The sequence below is a fragment of the Heloderma suspectum genome, chromosome 1 (genome assembly GCF_057233095.1).
Source record: "Heloderma suspectum isolate Gila_16-S chromosome 1, 16-S_ref, whole genome shotgun sequence".
NCBI lineage: Eukaryota > Metazoa > Chordata > Lepidosauria > Squamata > Helodermatidae > Heloderma > Heloderma suspectum.
In genome coordinates this window covers 412,048,915-412,066,182 of record NC_139458.1, presented here as the reverse complement: position 1 = coordinate 412,066,182, position 17,268 = coordinate 412,048,915, and the positions used below count along the sequence as shown (strand labels likewise).

The 17,268-nt window shown below is 46.6% G+C and overlaps 1 protein-coding gene across 8 annotated transcripts in view; it reads right to left on the bottom strand.

The window, feature by feature from the left end:
• Positions 1–17,268, bottom strand: part of PRKCE (protein kinase C epsilon) — a 498,772-nt gene that overhangs the window by 163,816 nt on the left and 317,688 nt on the right. For all 8 annotated transcript variants that reach the window (XM_084828974.1, XM_084828982.1, XM_084828976.1 and 5 more), the window contains 3 exons: positions 5,501–5,660; positions 3,040–3,074; positions 1,313–1,398 (listed from right to left, as the gene is read on the bottom strand). In XM_084828974.1, the coding sequence (XP_084685100.1) occupies positions 1,313–1,398; positions 3,040–3,074; positions 5,501–5,660 (281 nt within the window). The remainder of the gene's footprint in view (positions 1–1,312; positions 1,399–3,039; positions 3,075–5,500; positions 5,661–17,268) is intronic.

Here is a 17,268-nt window from a genome sequence, read left to right as displayed (position 1 = left end):
TATTTTTCATACAGAAGGGAAATGGCTGTTCACAGCGCAGGTGGAGACGTTACCTCAAACACAGGATTGCCACTGAAAACAGCAGCTCTCTGCCTATCTCCTCCTCCTTCTCCTCTCCCCTGTAACAACAGACAATGAAATGTGTGCTATGAACATCATGTGTGTTTCCCTGCCTTTGCTTCCCACTGCTGTCTGCCACGTGGAGGAAGAGGAGAGCAGGGGGAAATGCACAGGCCTGGCCTTGCCGTTAGGCAGAGTGAGGCAGCCACTTCAGGTTGCCAGGAAAACGCAGCAATTTTTATTATGGAGGGGTCATGGCATAGTGTTAGAGCATCTGCTTTGCATGCAGAATGTCCCAGGTTCAATCCCCAGTGTCTCCAGATAGGGCTGGAAAAACTCCAGCCTGAAGCCCCGGAGAGCTGCTGTAAGTCAGTATAGACAATACCGGGCTACATGGACCAATGGTCTAACTCAGTATAAGGCAGCTTCCTACGTTAGTTATTTAAGGGTGCAATCCTATGCGTGTTTAGACAGAAACAAAGCCCTACAACGCCAAGCATTCCCCAGCCAGCTAGCTGGGGGATGCTGGGCATTGTAGGACTTTTTTTTAATCTGTGCCCTTATTTCTAAATATGCATAGGATTCTGCCCTTAATGTATTATTATTACTATTATTGTATTTTTACTGACAAGGAGAGGGAGAGAAACTGGTGGGATTTCTTGCCTCACATGCCGAAAGAACCTGACCGGCCTTGGGTACTATGCACCTTGATTTGGGGGGAAGGGAGGCAGCCCTGCGCTCCACATGACAACGTCACCGTATGAGGTTTCTTACCACATGTTGTGAAGAAGAGGTTAGTGAACAAGGCAGAACCACTGTTTTTGGTGGCAACCCCATGAGTAAGTAGCATCAAATTCTACTTTTTTCCCTTACCATACTATGCTTGGTTTTCTTTGAAACAACCAATAATAGTTGTTCCCAAAGAAATTAGCCAGAGCCATTCTCTGGTCATGCAAAAGTAAATGATATACTAAACAGAGACTAGAATGATGCAAGCAAGACCCATCTCTCTCTCTCTCTCTCTCTCTCTCAGCAAATAGGGGAGGTGGCAGTGACTTGAACTGACATATAAGTGTGTGCATGTGTGTGTGCATGTGTGTGTGGGTGTGTGTGTGCATGTGTGTGTGGGTGTGTGTATGCATGTATGTGTGTGTGTGTGTGTGTGTGTGTGTGTATATATATATATATATATATATATCCCACAAAAACACAGCTTCCTTTTATCTAGACCATTTCTTCTATAAATATTTACCTCGTCGTGGGCTTCCTGCTTCTTCAATCCAGCGCATTTTGTTATTATAAGCTCATGGCATCGCTTGTGGACTACGCAAGTGCAAACTGTAAACAAGAGAAACTGTGACAGCCTGAGTTTCCACAAAGACAGTTTTCTTATTGTGTCCACAGACAAGAGAGAATTGAATTAAAGATTTTTTTTTTTTTTTGCTGGACTACAACTTCCATAAGGCCCAGCTAGTATGGCCAATAGTCAGGGATTGTGGAAGTTGTAGTCCAAAATATCTGAAGGGCGTCAGGGTGCCTACCCCTTTTCTAGGGGATTCCTCCTGCAAACACCCCAGCAGTTGTTCACAAGACTGGAGGTTTTGCAGATGACACAACTTTTGTAAGTCAAACCTTTTTGTACTCTCTGACAGTCTCTTGAATTATTTTGACATAGTCTCTTGGACTATTATGACTATCTATATTTTTGGATTGATTTCATTGTTGAATTTTTATTGCTAATTTAAAAAATAAGCAAAAAGAGAAAAAATTATTTAATGGAGGACACAATCCTATGCATGTTTAGACAGAAAAATGTCATACAACTTCCAGCATTTCCCAGCTAACAGTGGTGGCTGGAGCTGGGAGTTGTAGGGCTCTTTTTGGTTTAACCATGCATAGGATTGCGCCTTGAAACAGCCCTTCATGTTGACATGGCCTGGATCTTCACCAGATACTAGGCCTGATCCAGAGATTAGCGTGGGCCTTTCCTGCAGTGGCCCCACAGCTCTGGAACAGGTTGCCATCAAGCGTTCATCAGGCCCCATTGTTGCAGGCTTTTAGGAAGGCCTACTTGTCTAGCCTTCCCTTGATTATGTGTGTCTGTTTTTCTTGTTGTTGTTTTAGACTGTTATTTTTATGAAAGTGTATCTGTCTATTTTATTGTTGTAAACTGCCTTGGGAGGGGGCTCCTGCCCTGAAAGGTGGCCTAGAACTATTTTAAATAAAGAAATAAATAAAAACTGTGGGCAAAGGAGTCCTTGCAGAACTACACATGGAATTTTGGTGTGGACTGATACACACCAACGCCAATGCATTAAAACAGCCAATCAGGGAGGAGAGACTGGCTACCCAGACTGCACTGCCTCTGTGCCCATTTCCACCTTGACCACACCTTGTGTATATGGAAACATGTGCTGGTTCACTCTACCAAACTGCCTGGGCTGCCTTTATTACCCACGCCCATCCCGCAGGAGCGCACCCACTTCTGGAGGGCAACACCTAGAGATAGCTACTGCCTTCAAACCCTGCTGGTGGGCTTTCCAGAGGCAGCTGGTTGGCCACTGTTGGAAGCAGGATGCTGGACTAGGTGGAACTTTGGTCCGTTCCAGCAGGGCTCCTCTGAGGTTCAGAATTCCACACAGGCTCCTGCACATGGAGGGCAGTGGTGTGGATCTTCTTTTATTCACTTTGTGGGGTGGGCCCCGCAGGGGCTGCACACAAAGAACAGCTCTTCTGCAAGCAGAAAAGAATTAAGGGATCAGGGTGACCTCCCACACTTTCTCAGGTTTATTTCTCTAACCATGATCGATCCAGGGCATCCAGAACTACTGGGTATTCATATACTCAAAACATCTGCCTGGCTGCAATTTCCTGTAAGCCATAAATCACCGTCTGTTCCAACCAAGGACCAATGCACAGCAAATACCCTAGCTCCTTCTATATTCCATTAATATTTCTAATAGATGCAATTCTCCTTACCTTGACATTGGTACCCTTGCTTTCCTATTACTCCCCTGTAGACAAAAACACATAGAGAGCAAATCAGGAACTGAAAACAGAGTTCAGACAAATTTTCATGTTGTCGTGGTAAAGAGACACAGTAAACGACCAGGGGCGCATGCACCATATGCAGGCTAGCTACATTCTTATTTATTCAAGGATATTGTTCTCTTCACTGAACAGATGGAATTCTCAAGGCTGAAACCTGCTTTTTGCTGGTTTCCCTCCTACATTTTCTGAAATGCCACCAAGCTATTATTTGTTCCATGCCAAAAATTAAAATAGGCCATTCTTCTTGCTCCTTGGTATTCCATTTCCCCCTTTAATAACTTTTCTTTTGAAACACACGATTACGTGGAAGGAGTCATGTGTGTCTGTGCAGTCGTATGTGTCTCATAGTACTGATCAGGTTTGTGGATGCTGGCCCTGAACTGGCACCTTTGATGGCTCTGATGGAGAAGCAAGCAGTGGCAGCTGGTCACTTCAGTTCCCGAGGGGAAACGCTTCCATTCCGGGTTTTAGTTACAATGAGCCAAAACTCTAAAGGTGCTATCTAAGGTGCGGGATAAGGTTCAGCACCTTTAGAGCTTTGGCTGGTGGTAATGAAAACCCAGCATGGAATTGCTGCCTGCCTGGGACTGGAGTCACTGGCCACCACTGGAATCAAGACTGGCTAGGGCTGCTGCTACAAAGGCCAGAGAAGCTGTCGCTCGGGGGGGGGGGGGAGGCAACTTGTGGTCCTCCAGACGCTTGGCCTACAACTCCCATCATCCCTTAGCATTGGCTATGCTGGCTAGGGCTGATGGGAGTTGCAGGCCAAAACATGTGGAAGGCCACACAACTGTAGCTGCTGTAGCTAATGAATTCTTCCCTGCCACACAATTAGTAAAGTTGTGTAGTGGAGCTAGGACTCACAATGCCAGCACTTTTTAATTAGCAGGGACGCTGAGGTTAGCTGCCACCCCACGTTCCCTCTGAGCTCAGCTGCAATCCTCACAGTAGCTGGGAGGAAATAAATCTTCCCAGCGATACTATGCTGTTCCTTGTTGTAACGTAAATTATTTTGGGGTGGCTTGGTCTTGAGCAGGCAATTAAGATCCATTAGCTTTACAAAAGTCCTCCTCCTAACAGGTGAAAACTCCTAGAAGTGGTTTGTGGGTACGGATCAACACGGCTGCTTGGGATTCAGGACTCTCCTTGAGGGTGTGGCTCTAGGGACTGTAATGATGAGCGCCTCCACTTCAAAAGTACCACTACACCACTGATTACAGACAGGTGCAATAGGAAAGGGCCAGAGGCTTTACAAAGCAAATTAGGTGCAACAGGAAAGGGCCGGAGGCTTTACAAAGCAAATTAGGTGCAACAGGAAAGGGCCGGAGGCTTTACAAAGCAAATTAGGTGCAACAGGAATGAGCCAGAGGCTTTACAAAGCAAATTAGGTGCAACAGGAAAGGGCCGGAGGCTTTACAAACCAAATTAGGTGCAATAGGAAAGGGCCGGAGGCTTTACAAACCAAATTTAGACAGATAAGGCTGGCTAAACATTCCTTTCTGCTGCATGTAGGGCGATCTGAGGGAGAATGAAACCCTAGGAGTGATCACCTCAAATGTTATATCACCAGCAGCTCTGTAAAACAGACATACTGGCTGGAGTCAGACAGTCTTTTTGCCTTGAGCCCTGAGCATTGCAGAACACAATCCTACGCATGTTTAGACCAAAATAAGTCCTACAACTTCCAGCATCCCCCAGCTATGCTGGCTGGAGAATGTTGGGAGTTGTAGGACTTATTTCGGTCTAAACATGCATAGGATTAGGCCCGCAGTTGCCAAGGGATGGCAACCCAAGTGGAATTTGATTGTCCAAAGGGGTTCACTGAGCAATGGGCTCTGCAGCTGCCGTTTCTTGGATAGGCTGTGGGAATTTTCACTCATCCAACGAGTGCTGGCTATGAAGTGCATCCATACTGAATTCCACACATCAGCTTCATTACCACTATTTGGAGATGGCGAAAGCCAAAATATCAGACTGGTCCTTAATTGGATCTAAGGAAGGTTCTGAACTAAAAGTGCAATTCTATGCTGTCTACACAGAAGTAGGTCCCACTATACTCAATGGGACTTTGAGCATAGGGCTTACTCATAGGTGGTGGTGGTATTATTATTATTATTAACGTTTCTATACCGCCCCATAACTGAAGCGCTATGCAGTGTGTGCACGGGGCTGCAGCGTAACTCGGTTTCACTGCCAGAGGGCGTGACGAGTTCATTGTCCATCATATATTTTTGCAAATGATCATTTTTGTTATTGATAATAATAATTCATTACTTTTTCCTGAAATAGATGATTCAAATAATCAAGGCAACTCAGAACAATTATGTTACTATGCAAATACAAGGAGCTAGTTCCTATCAGAAATGACGCCATATATAAAAAAAATTACCATATAAAGTCTCGGCAGTGTGAACAGTAGGTTGGTTGCCTAAGATAGGTGGCCATAAACTTGTGCCCGTTAACCTGATGGACCCTGCGTCGCACTGCCCCCTGGCGCTTCCTTGGCCGCATCCGCTCCCTAAACACTCGTTCTTCATTGTCTTTGGGTGCTGGAGAGAACAAGAGAGAGAGACAAAAGGGAGGGAATGATCAGCGCAGAAACATTCCAGATACAAAAAGAATGGAAGTAAATAAACAGAATGTGCAGCTGCAATTTGTTTCCTGTGCAGCCATGCCTTTGTGTATTCCAGAATGCTGTGCAAGTGCAACCCCACCCACAGACTTTGGTTCCCTGTGCAGATTTCAGCATCCTGGATGTCAGGAATGAACCTGTGCATGTGGAGCTACCTAGCAGCTCAGACTCAGAATGGGAATGGCCAGAACGGGGGAGACTCCCTCCCTAGTGAGCTCAGACATGGCAAGGCCTGCTTCTCAAGGCCTTGGCACACAGATGGCTCGACCTGAAGGGCTTCCCCTCTCCTCCTCCATGAGAACCCAGGTCTCGGGGGAGGAGGAGGAGTGCGGGGCATGACTTGAGGGATGCTAGGGTCCGTCGCAGAGCGAAGTGGGAAAAGTTAGAGGCGGAGCTCAGATGCTCCTCCAGGTTGGCTATGCGTGATAGCCTATGTTGGAGGGAGCCACTGTAAGGGAGTGGCAACCCCCCTAAGCTAGTCTGGCTGAGAAGTTCTTGTTCAAACTGCCGGCAACTTCTCTAACTTCCACTTTGGCTCCTCTATTGGTATTTGTAAATGTGTGGAGTAGCTGTTTCCTTTGTAGCCTGAGAGTTTCCTAGAATTTGCATTTGTAAGGTACCTGGTCGTTAACTAATAAAGTAGTGAGCCTGAAGCCTGGTATTTTGGAATGTGTTGACTGCGAAGGGAGAGGACTAAGGAAGGTGACACTGGGCCCCTCAACTTTTGGGGGGTGGGGGGGACGTTTCTAGTCCTTATGGCTGCAAATGTGTACAGCAATGTCTATAATGTCTTGGGTATCAGAGGCAGTATGCCTATGTATGCCAGTTATGGGGAACATGGGTGGGAGGGTGCTATTGCACTCATATCCTACTTTTGGGTTTACCACAGGCATCTGGTTGGCCACAGTTTGAACAGAATGCTGGTCTAGATGGAACCTTGGTGTGGTTCAGCATGGTTCTTATGTACTTAAATATTTGAAGCCAGATAGAGTTTCAGCAGGTTTTTTTCTTTCAGTAATGAGCCTGAAATACGTAGTTCTGAATTCATGGCCGATCCACTGACACTTGGGAGTGTCCATTGCTGCTGGAGCACCTGGGATATGCAGTTCCAAATGCTTCAGGGCTCAATGGATTTGGCCAGGAGGCATTTGGAACCACATATCCCAGGCTGCCATGAGGGCAATGCAGGAAGATCTAGGCCTTTCGCCTGAGGCCTCCTTGCTGCTGCCACCCTTTAAGATCGTTAGGTTTGAGAAAGGGAGGAAATGGGAGGCTTGCATGGGGGTTGGGGAAGCCAGGAGTCCAATGGTGCCTTAGCTCAGAATGACGCTGAGCTCATTTGAGTTAATTTGAACCCTACCTGCATCAAGTTGGAATTAGCTTGTTCGAGACAAGCCTATTCCAAATCAAAATGGGGAGAGCTTGCCCATCACTACTTTTTGGTGTATAGGGATGAGGGTGGGTAGCAGCTTCAATGCCTTGCATAGCTGCTTGACTAGAAGCAAAATAAAATTATGCAAAATAAGATGAATGTGCTTATTTTGCATTATTTGTACAGTTTACAGAACCTGTAGGATTTGCTGCCACAGAAGTTGGATTGCTGTGGTATAAAATTTTTCATTTTTTGGTGCTTTGAGATGGTGCAGCCATGCAACGGAAATAAAAAAGGAATTCATACAACCCATTTCCATGGGGAAATGTCACCACAAAATGAACAATCTCTTGACATCCCTGCCCCACCATTTCTTAGAAATATGCTCCTGTATGGGGGGAAACTATGAAAATTAGTCACATGGCCTAAAAGTAGAAATGGACGAATCTGTCAATTTCATTTTCTCATTTTGGCAGTTGTTTGTTCATTCTGTCCTGTTTCTACATTGGTTTGGTTACTTTAATCTGCAAGAAAATTTGTATGCATTTCTCCTAATATATGCATTTTTGTATGCATTTTTGTCTAATATACACTTTTTTGCAAGCAGTTTTCCCTTTTATAATGCTTTTTCATACTCTTTTTTCCCACTAATATAGACATTATTGTCTACACTTTCCCTTAATATTTTGATACATTTATTGTTCAGAGAATTGCATTGCAAAATCCCAAGAAGTGCAAATACTAAAGGATAACTGAATTCTGTCCTTCCCATTAATCATGTATGGATTTGGGAACGACCCATTTGGTAAGTTTGTATTGAAATGTGAACCGAAAAAAATTGTCCCCCACCTTGATCTACAATACTAACATTGCTGGAGAAAAATGGGAGTGGTTATAGTATCTGATGACTGTTTAAATAACTGTGCTAAGGACTCTAGGAACAGGAGGTGAAAGTTTACATGATCAGAATCTTGAGAATAACCTCCATCCAGCCAAAACATTTTCCGAGGCTGCATGAAATACATCCAATGATAATCAATGCAAACTCTTGCATTACAAACCGTTTTCAAACTCTGCATCTTCTCCAGAGCTCTGTTTCTATGAGGCTACTGACTGAATATATGAACTAATTAGCAGCAGAGAAAGCACTGTAGTCTCTGTTTATCAAGCAGTTGGTGACACACAGCAGATCTGCATTAACCTCTCCTATTTGACTCCACAGGAGAGATGCATTCCCTTCTATCTATTATCAGAAATCAGTGTCCGCTGTTATGAAGGTTTGCTAATAATTACTTCTGTATTTGACCAAGGTTTATCTCACATAAGTGGCCCAGCACTGCCCCCTTCTCATTGTCTCTTCCTGCACCTCTTCCCGTTCTAGTTCCTGGCATGATATTCCTGCAGTTAAAGCTGGGTCCAGGTTTGAGGGGGCCCTTAGCAAAGTGCCCTCTGGCAGGGCCGGCCTTACCATTAGGCAGAGTGAAGCAGACACCTCAAGCGGCAGATACTAGGAAGCTGCAGCAAGGTGCTGGAAAGAACTGTGTGCCGTGCAGCCCACGCTACACCCTGTAAGTTAGCCTGCTGCCTTCAGGTGCAGTGGAGGAGGCTGCCCCGTCATCTGCGTTGAAGACAGATTCATCATCAGCCAGGCTAGTTGGCTGTTGTACATGGAATGGGATGGGGCGCCATCTTGTTCTTCACCTCAGGCAGCGAGTTGTCTCGGGACAGCCCCGCCCTCTGGTGGGCCCACTCCTAGGTCATTGGCTGCCTGATGAGCAGCCTGAGTGATGATCAGCATCATTCCCAGGAGTGCTGGGTGCTGCAGCCACTGTTTTAGTATCCCACAATGTTCTGGAGTGATGCTATATATATATATATGGGGGACATTATGGGAAATTTAACTGGTGGCTCCCAGACCCAGAGTGCTGGAAAAATGCTGTTTTTAAGTAGGGTACAGAACCTCAGGCCCGGGGTCTCAATGTACCCCACCTGGGTGCCAATCCAGCCCTTTGGGGGTTCCCAAAGGCCCCCACCCCTGACCCCACCTCTTTTCCTCCAGCAGCAATCATTGGGATGTTTTCTGACTTTTGTGCAGTTCCTCCCCCATTCTAAAAGGTTGAAATCTTTGGGAATATTGCAACCTCATCTGGAAGTTACAGGAAGGGGGCAGTGTTGTAGTTAGTTAATTCATGGGAATTTAGACCACAGCTAGCCTTAGGAACTCTATAGGCTACAGTGTGGTTTCCTGTGATTGATTTCTTTTGCTCCTCCCCTCCCCTCCCAGCCCCCCCTCCCAACCTTCCACCGTTGCTGGAAGCATATGTGTTTTTCTCTCTTGCTCCTGCCAGTGTAATGGAACACAAAATGGACTGAACAAACTCTTTGGAAACTCTACACCATACCTGCAGTGTAGATGCAAAAAAACACTAGTGAGTAAAACTGTTTTCCTTTCTTCACTGAAGAAAAGTGTGGTCTCCTTTTGTTGTTCTACGATAATCTGTGTGCACGTGAGACTGGTAAACGCTTATTCCGTTTTGCTTTTGTTTTTCCTCTGCTAATTGCCTTTCTAACAGGAGGTATCATTACTAAATACTCCCATCAGATATGCCCCCCCGCCCCCGGGCTTAGTTTCTGGCAGTAAGAGCTTTCAGCTCAAATAGGCTGGGTTTTGCTTTGTTTTTGTGTTTTCGGCCATGCCCCTTTTACCTTTGGTCCTGCCCACTACTGGAACACCCCCCCCCCCAGCTTCTCCAAAAATGGAAATTGGCTCTTGGGCTGAAAGAGATTCAACAGCCCTGGTTGAGAGGTAAACGGGGCACCAGGGAATGAGTCGGCACCAACCTGATCCTGCTGAGGATGCCACGGGCAGCTGTCGGGCCTGTCTGCAGAGGCAGAACAGTTGGCAAGGCAAGATCATGGCACCGGCACCAGTGAAGGGACAAAGGTGGCCTCTTGCACCAGCCCTGCAAACCCAGCACCCAAATCTGTGCCTGTTTCAAGTCTGCAGCAGCTCACGGGAATTGGTTGTAGCTAAATAAATCACATTATTCCTTATTCTCTTAATGAAATGGCACGGTTTTCAATGCAAATTGAAAATGGCACAAACGTGAAGTGTCTGCATCAGATAAAAAATAATTCTCAAGATGAGAAAACAAGCGATTCCATCAGCATATCTAATTCCAAATGCCAAGCATTCTGCACAATTTCTAGGGCTCCTTTAGGCAAGCAGGATACCGCACAATAGATACAGGGGTAGTGTTCCACCCAGTTTTTCTTTTTTCTTATGATCCTTCTGTACGTCAAAGTGCTAGTTTTCTTAAATGGGGAAGCAGTGGTTTCTTCCTTGTCCTCAGGTATTCTGTTAAACCAAATGCTGTGTGTGGGGGGGGCAGTGACGTGCAAAGAGATCACACACACAACAGTTTGGTTTCCTGCTGTGACTCCACCATCAATGTGAAGCCACACGGTTGCTGTGATGTTTCCAGCTGTGTTACATTTCACTGTGTGAGACATAGCCCGCACTCTCACCCTTCTGGCTCATAGTGGGGAATCACAGGAACAATCTGAACCAACTAACGTCAGTTTCAGAGGTACATCTGAGGGGACAGGCCCAAAGGGTTCGCCCCGTTGCTGACATTCTCACTGGGTTGCCTTGGGCAAGAATGAAATATATCGAAAGAGGAATGACCTGGGGTTTTTCCAGCCCTGATGTTTTGTGTTTCATAGTGATCAATAGCCACACTCCCCTGGGAAGGTGTGATCGATTACAAATTAGCTGCAATGAATAATGTAACAGAAAAAAAATAATAATGCTATTTTTAATTCTGAAAGGTGATGTAAGAATCCTAAACAAACTTTATGAAAATCTTTCCATCTTCTTGAGAGGTCCTTCTTTGCCCCTACATGCTCAGACGTGTAGCATGTGGCACCCCGTGACAGGGCCTTTTCATTCGTGGCACCATGACTTTGGAATACTCTCCTGAGCCGGGCTCACCTAGCATTGAGCCTGATATCTTCTCCATGTCAGATGAAGCCCCTCTTTTAAAAAGTCCACCTAGGCTAGTCTTCCCCAACTTGGTGCTCTTCAGATGTTTTGGACTACATCTCTCATCAGCCCCAGCTAGCATGTGGTCAGGAATGATAGCACTTATACTCTGAAACAACTGGAGGGCTGACCTAAGCTTTTTAATATGATAAATTTTAGTTGGTTTAATTCTAGCTCTTGTTTTCCCCCCTCTGCTCTTACTGTTTTATATTGCTTTTATGTATTTTTTAAAAAATCTTTAAATACACCAGAAGGATGAAACCAGCTAAGGAGACAGGGAGGAGCCGTAGCTCAGTGGCAGAGACCCTGCTTTGTATGCAGAAGGTCCCAGGTTTGATCCCCAGCATCTCCAGGTAGGGCTGGAAAAATTCCTGCCTGAAACCCTGGAGAGCTGCTGCCAATCAGTGTCAGCAATACTGGGCTAGAAGGACCAATGGTCTGGCTCAGTATAAGGCAGCTTCCTATGTTCCTATGACAGTTGCTGTGTTGGATGATAAGGGAGTTAAAGGAGAACTAAAGGATTATTATTTGCATGTGTCTTCATGGTAGAGTAGATATCTATGCCTGAACGGATATTTTCAGGAAGGGAGTCTGAAGAGCAGAGGCATATAGTGCTGACCAGAGATGATGTCATGATCAGGCCCGGTGTCAGCAGTCGGCATGGCAGGCAACTGCCGAGGGCCCATCAGGTCAGAAGAGCCCATGTCCGTCTGTCCTCCTCCTCACCCCCCCACTCCGCCCCGCCCAGCTGGCCAGCCATGCTCCACTAGCAAAAGGGAGTGCCGTGGTGCCATGGCACTCCAATTTAAAAGAAAAAAAAAACACCCTTACATTTCGAGTTGCAGTGCTCTGAACCAATCAGATACTGCCTTGGAGGGGAACTCAGCCAATGAGAGAACAGGAGCAAAATAAAGACACCCCCCCCCGAGCCCTCACTGGCCAAGTGTCATTCCCTCCGCCCCCAGAAAGGCAGCATCTAATTGGTTCAGAGCTGTGCTACTCAAAATGTAAGTATTTTCTTTCTTTTAAAAGCATGTGCAGGGCCTGCACACACTCAGATGGCTGTCCGGCCACTATGCTTTGCCAGTGGGGCCAGCCGAGGTGGAGGAGGAGGCGGAGGAGGAGGAAGAACTGCACCCCTCTCTAGGTAAACAAAAAAAAAAGTGAAAGAGGGAGCTACTTTCTGCAGGTGGCTTCAGGCAGGTGGGGGGCTTCTGTGGGTGGGCAGGTAGGCAGCCAGGTGTGGAGCGGCTTTGGTGGTGGTGGTGACAGCAGTAGCATGTAGGCATGGGGGCTTTGGTGGGCAGGCAGGGGCTCCAGCAGAGGGAGGTGGGGTCTTCTGCAGGCAGGCAGGGGGCTTGGGTGAGCAGGCAGGCAGGGTGGGGGCCTTCAGTGGTGGCATGGGCCCAGCGACACCGCTATGCTGAGGGCCTACTGGAATCTGTTGCCAGCCCTTGGCATGATGCCTACAGTATCATGGACAGTATGCTTCTCACTACCAGTTGCAGGGGAACATGGGCGTGAGGGTGCTGTTGCACTCATGTCCTGCTTCTGGGTTTCCTGTGGACAGCTGGTTGGCCACTGTGCGAACAGAATGCTGGACTAGATGGGCCCCTGGTCTGATCCCGTATGGCTCTTCTTACGTTCTTATTTATGTTCTTACTATAGCACTCCTGACAGATGATTGTCCAGATTCTGTTTAAATGCCTCCTGCAGAGGAGAACAAGGTAGTCTGTTCCACTGCTCTTACTATTGAAAAGTTTATCCTAATGTTTAGCCAAAATCTGCTCCCCTGCCATTGGTCCTTGTCCTACTCTCTAGACTAGGAACAGAGAACATGCCTGCTCTATCTTCTGCATGACAGCCCTTCAGATATCTGAAGACAACAATTATGTCTCCCCTTAATCTTCTCTTCTCCATACTAGGCCCCCATTTCCAACATGGAGTTGATAACAATTAGGGATGGCGCAGGTGCCTGGTTGGGGCTTGAAGCCCAATAAGAAGTCGCTGGCTCCCCCCCCCCCAATGTCAGTCTGTAGACCCCAGTGCCTGCCCGGCTCGGTGCACTCCAAGCTGGGCAAGCATGCCGGCATCAGCTCCCTGGTCGAGCACCATCTGCCACCCAAATGGCTGCCTGTTCTTTTCCGTCAGTATCCCATCTACGCAAATGGGGGCCTTAAAAGGGTGATGTCCAAACATTTCCGGCATTGCCTGGGCAACTAGATAGAAGGCTGTTGCATCGTCCTGCTCCCTTTGACTTACAAGGCCCTGCCACAGGCCCTGTTTTGTGCAGCTGTGTAAGGTCAAGGGATTCTTCAGAAACAGAAGTTTGACTTCTAAGTTAACCACTCAGCCAATGGAACCAGTTGGCTAGGGAGGTGCTGGGCTCTGCATTGCTGGAAGAATTCAAGCAGAGACTGGGCAGCTGCTGGACAGTCAGGGATGCCTTAAACTGGATTGCTGCACTGAGCAGGGGGGTTGGACTCAGTGGCCTAAATGGCCCCTTCCAACCCCGTGATTCTATGATTCTAACTAGTTGCGAGATACAAAATCCTACAGCAAATGATGTAGTTAGAGAATACTATTTTGTGGTGTGAGGCTGCCGACAGGCAGCACATGGCCACCCCTCCCCTAGAGAAATCTGTTCCTCTTGGATATTGTGATCTCAGTCAATGGAGGCTGGTGGCTCCAATTTCAGTGGGGCTGTGCTCCCATTCTGGGTTTCAATCAGAGCCAGTCATAACTCTAGAGGAGCTATCCAAGGTGCTGAACCTATTTTGTGGGGGAGGGCTCAGCACTTTGGATAGCTCCTTTGTAGTTATGGCTGGTTCTGACTGAAGCCCAGAGCGGATTCACAGCCCCACCGTAATCGGAGCCACCAGCCTCCGCTGATCTTAGTATTGTCAGACTGGTCCATAAGTACACACTGGTGTAGTACTGAGGCTAATTTTTCCTACAAAAGCAGAAGTGGCAGCCCTGTCCAAAATCAAATGTGACCTTTAGAATGGAGAACCCCCTCAATTAATTTTAGCTCTGCTCTGGCAACGGTGATAGTGGTCTGCTCCCTTGGTTCATCTCCAGCCTAAGGTGCAAAGGCCTGGGCCAACTCCTGCAAGCCTGCTTCCAGAGCAGGCATCCTGGTCCTAGAGCTGGCCTGGCCCCTGCCCAGATGACTCGCACACCAATTTTTTGCAGGCATGTCTTACGCATATCTCACTGGAAAAGCCCCTGATGCTGGGGAAGATTGAAGGCAAAAGGAGAAGGGGATGGCAAAGGATGTGATGGCTGGATAGCATCACCGATGCAATTAATATGGACTTGAGCACACTCCGGGAGAGAGCGGAGGACAGGAAGGCCTGGCGTGCTATGGTCCATGGGGTCACGAAGGGTCGGACAGGACTTAATGACTGAACAACAACAACTTACGCATACCAACACAGAAAACAAGAGGCTGATTCACACAACATGTATTTTCACTACACAGAAATTTACAGGCACTTGCTTCATACCAGAAATTCTGGTAGCACCCTTTCCTGCAAACAGAATCCTTAACGGGTGGTTCCTTCAGTCGAGTTCCCCTATACATGTGTTGCTGGGGCCTGGCTCAGCTATGCACGTGTCCTCAATCATGTGGGGGAGGGTTTCGCTTGAACCTGAGGAATACACAGATGCAGCTGGCAACAATTTCCATGGTTGCAGAAGCAGTTTCTCAGTTGCTGTGGCTATTTCTGTTCAGGGTACTGATACATCAGGGGAGGTTGCAAGAAACCACATTGAGGTGGGAGTTGCACATCACATTCCAGAGGTTCTGGAATCTTTGCACTGTGATATTGGCGCGCACACACATATTCATAGATAATGTCTGCCAGTTACTTTTAGGTCTCCTGGGATAGTTACTTAACTGAAAACCAGGGGTGGGGAAGCTTTTTTGGCCCAAAGGCCAAATTGGATCCAGGCAAGCACACATGGTGGTGGTGGGCGGACCACACTCAAAGTGAGCGGGCCACTGCTCTGCTGGCATGTGCCCCCAATGTGATTGCCCAGACCCAATATTCTCTCTCTTTCTCTCTCTCTCTCTCTCTCTCTCTCACTCACACACACACACAGAAACACACATTGCTCTACCCTTCCTAGCAGTGACCCTCCTCTAAAAATGTGCTGCACTTCAATTAGGGTTTACAAACCTCAATTTGAAGGCCTGAATGCAGTGCAGGGAGGGGCGAGGGGGAGTGGGGAAAAAGCTATTATTTCTGATCTCTGCAGAGATTTCCACAGATGCTTCACTGGGAAAATCTTTTCCTCCAATCAGCTCCTGATTCGTGATAAGAGATTTTGGTCTGGGGGTGGGGCCAGGGGAGGGTGGGGAGACAGGGGAGAAACTGGCAGGATGGATGGGCCCCACTTGCAGGCCGTATCAGGCTTATGGGCCAGAGCTTCCACGTCGCTGCTGTAAATCCTTAATCCTGACCATCTTAAAATCCATTCTCTTGACAAACTCTAATTCAAACCCTTGGAAGGTGAAGCGATCAACTGATCACAAAATGACGAAGTGTCTTGCACAAGGGCCCTCCAAAACCTGCAGCTGGCACCGGCTCTTCCACCCACTCCCAGTGCAACTCTTATGCCTTGCTAGAACCCAAGCACAGCCTCATTCCATTGTATCTTCCAGCACTGACCATAGGAGCAAGCAAAGTTTTATGTGAAGCTCTGCTTCTGGAACCCATGTGAGCTCTGCTCCTGGATCCTAAGCAGCTACCGTACCAGACTGCTTAAAATCAGTAAGTGGGGCATCTGTAGTGGAAAGTTTTAGCTCAAGAAGGTGGGCCAACCTCACTTTCAGCATGTGAAAAGTGCTTTAATGCAGCCCACCTTGGGGAGGGGCCATAAGTCAGTGGCTGAGCTATTCTCTTAACACATATGGACACCAACTTTAGGGATGTGCGAATCAGTAAAACTTGAGCTTGCTGAAGTTCTCCAAAGTCTATTTAAAAGCTCATTCCAACTTGACTCCATATCGGATTGTAAGCTTTGCTTTTATTTCTTTTCACACGGAAGTCCATGCGTATTTTTCCAAAAGTAAGCATCTTTGAAATGTACACATTCTTCCTTAAAGTGTATATGTGTGTATTTTTCAAAAATACACATTTTTCATGCACATTTTTCAAATATATGTGTGCTGTTGAACACATTTTGGGGGATCCGCAAATCACATTGCAAGTTCGGAAATGTACGGTCTTCAGCTGCAGATTCTGTCTGGGTCCATGTTTGGTCCAGAACATGAGAAGTGGGTAAATCCTGATCAAAAACAAACTGAAATGAATTTCTCATATATCCTTATCCAACTTATAGAACTCCAGTTCAAGGGAGCTCAGGGAAAAATGCTGGAAAGCTGCCACTAGTCAGAAGAGACAAATATGTTGGACTCGATGGCCTTGTCGGCCCCTTCCAACCCTACCCTTCTATGATTCTATGTGGGGATAGATAGATCACTGGTATGACTCAGTAGAAGGCAGCTGCAAATGTTCCTATGTCCTTGAATCACTTCCTCCTCCATCTGTGTTCCCAGGTTTTTAAAAGGCAGGTAGGCTGTTCTATATTGGTGCCAGACTTGGAATATGCATGCTGTAATTTTTATATTAAACAACAGCAGAAATACACAATAATATAATTTTCCAATTTCCATTTCCTGGAACTCTAAAATAGTCACTTGTAGCACTGCAAAATCAATGATGTAATGAAAAATCATTACTTAATTTATTGTACATGCTCGGTGGAATTTAGGAAGAAATTTAGTGCCGAGAGTTGATCCAGCTAAGGAGTGCCAAAATGCATTAGCTCAAATCTAGATAAACTAACTGAGCACAAATGAAGTAATATATAATGAGAAGCTAATTGTCACTGGGCAAAGTGCTGAAAACATTAGTTTTGCCTGCATAATGTAGATCAAATCTGTTTCAGTTCTTGTTTCTCTAACACCAATCATATGCTCTGAGCATTAACATGATGCTAGATTATCTTCTTAGCTGCAGAGAAACAGCTTCACATAGACTGGGTTTGCACAAAACACTAACCCACAGCAGGCAGTGTGGCTTATTTTTCTCAAACAAG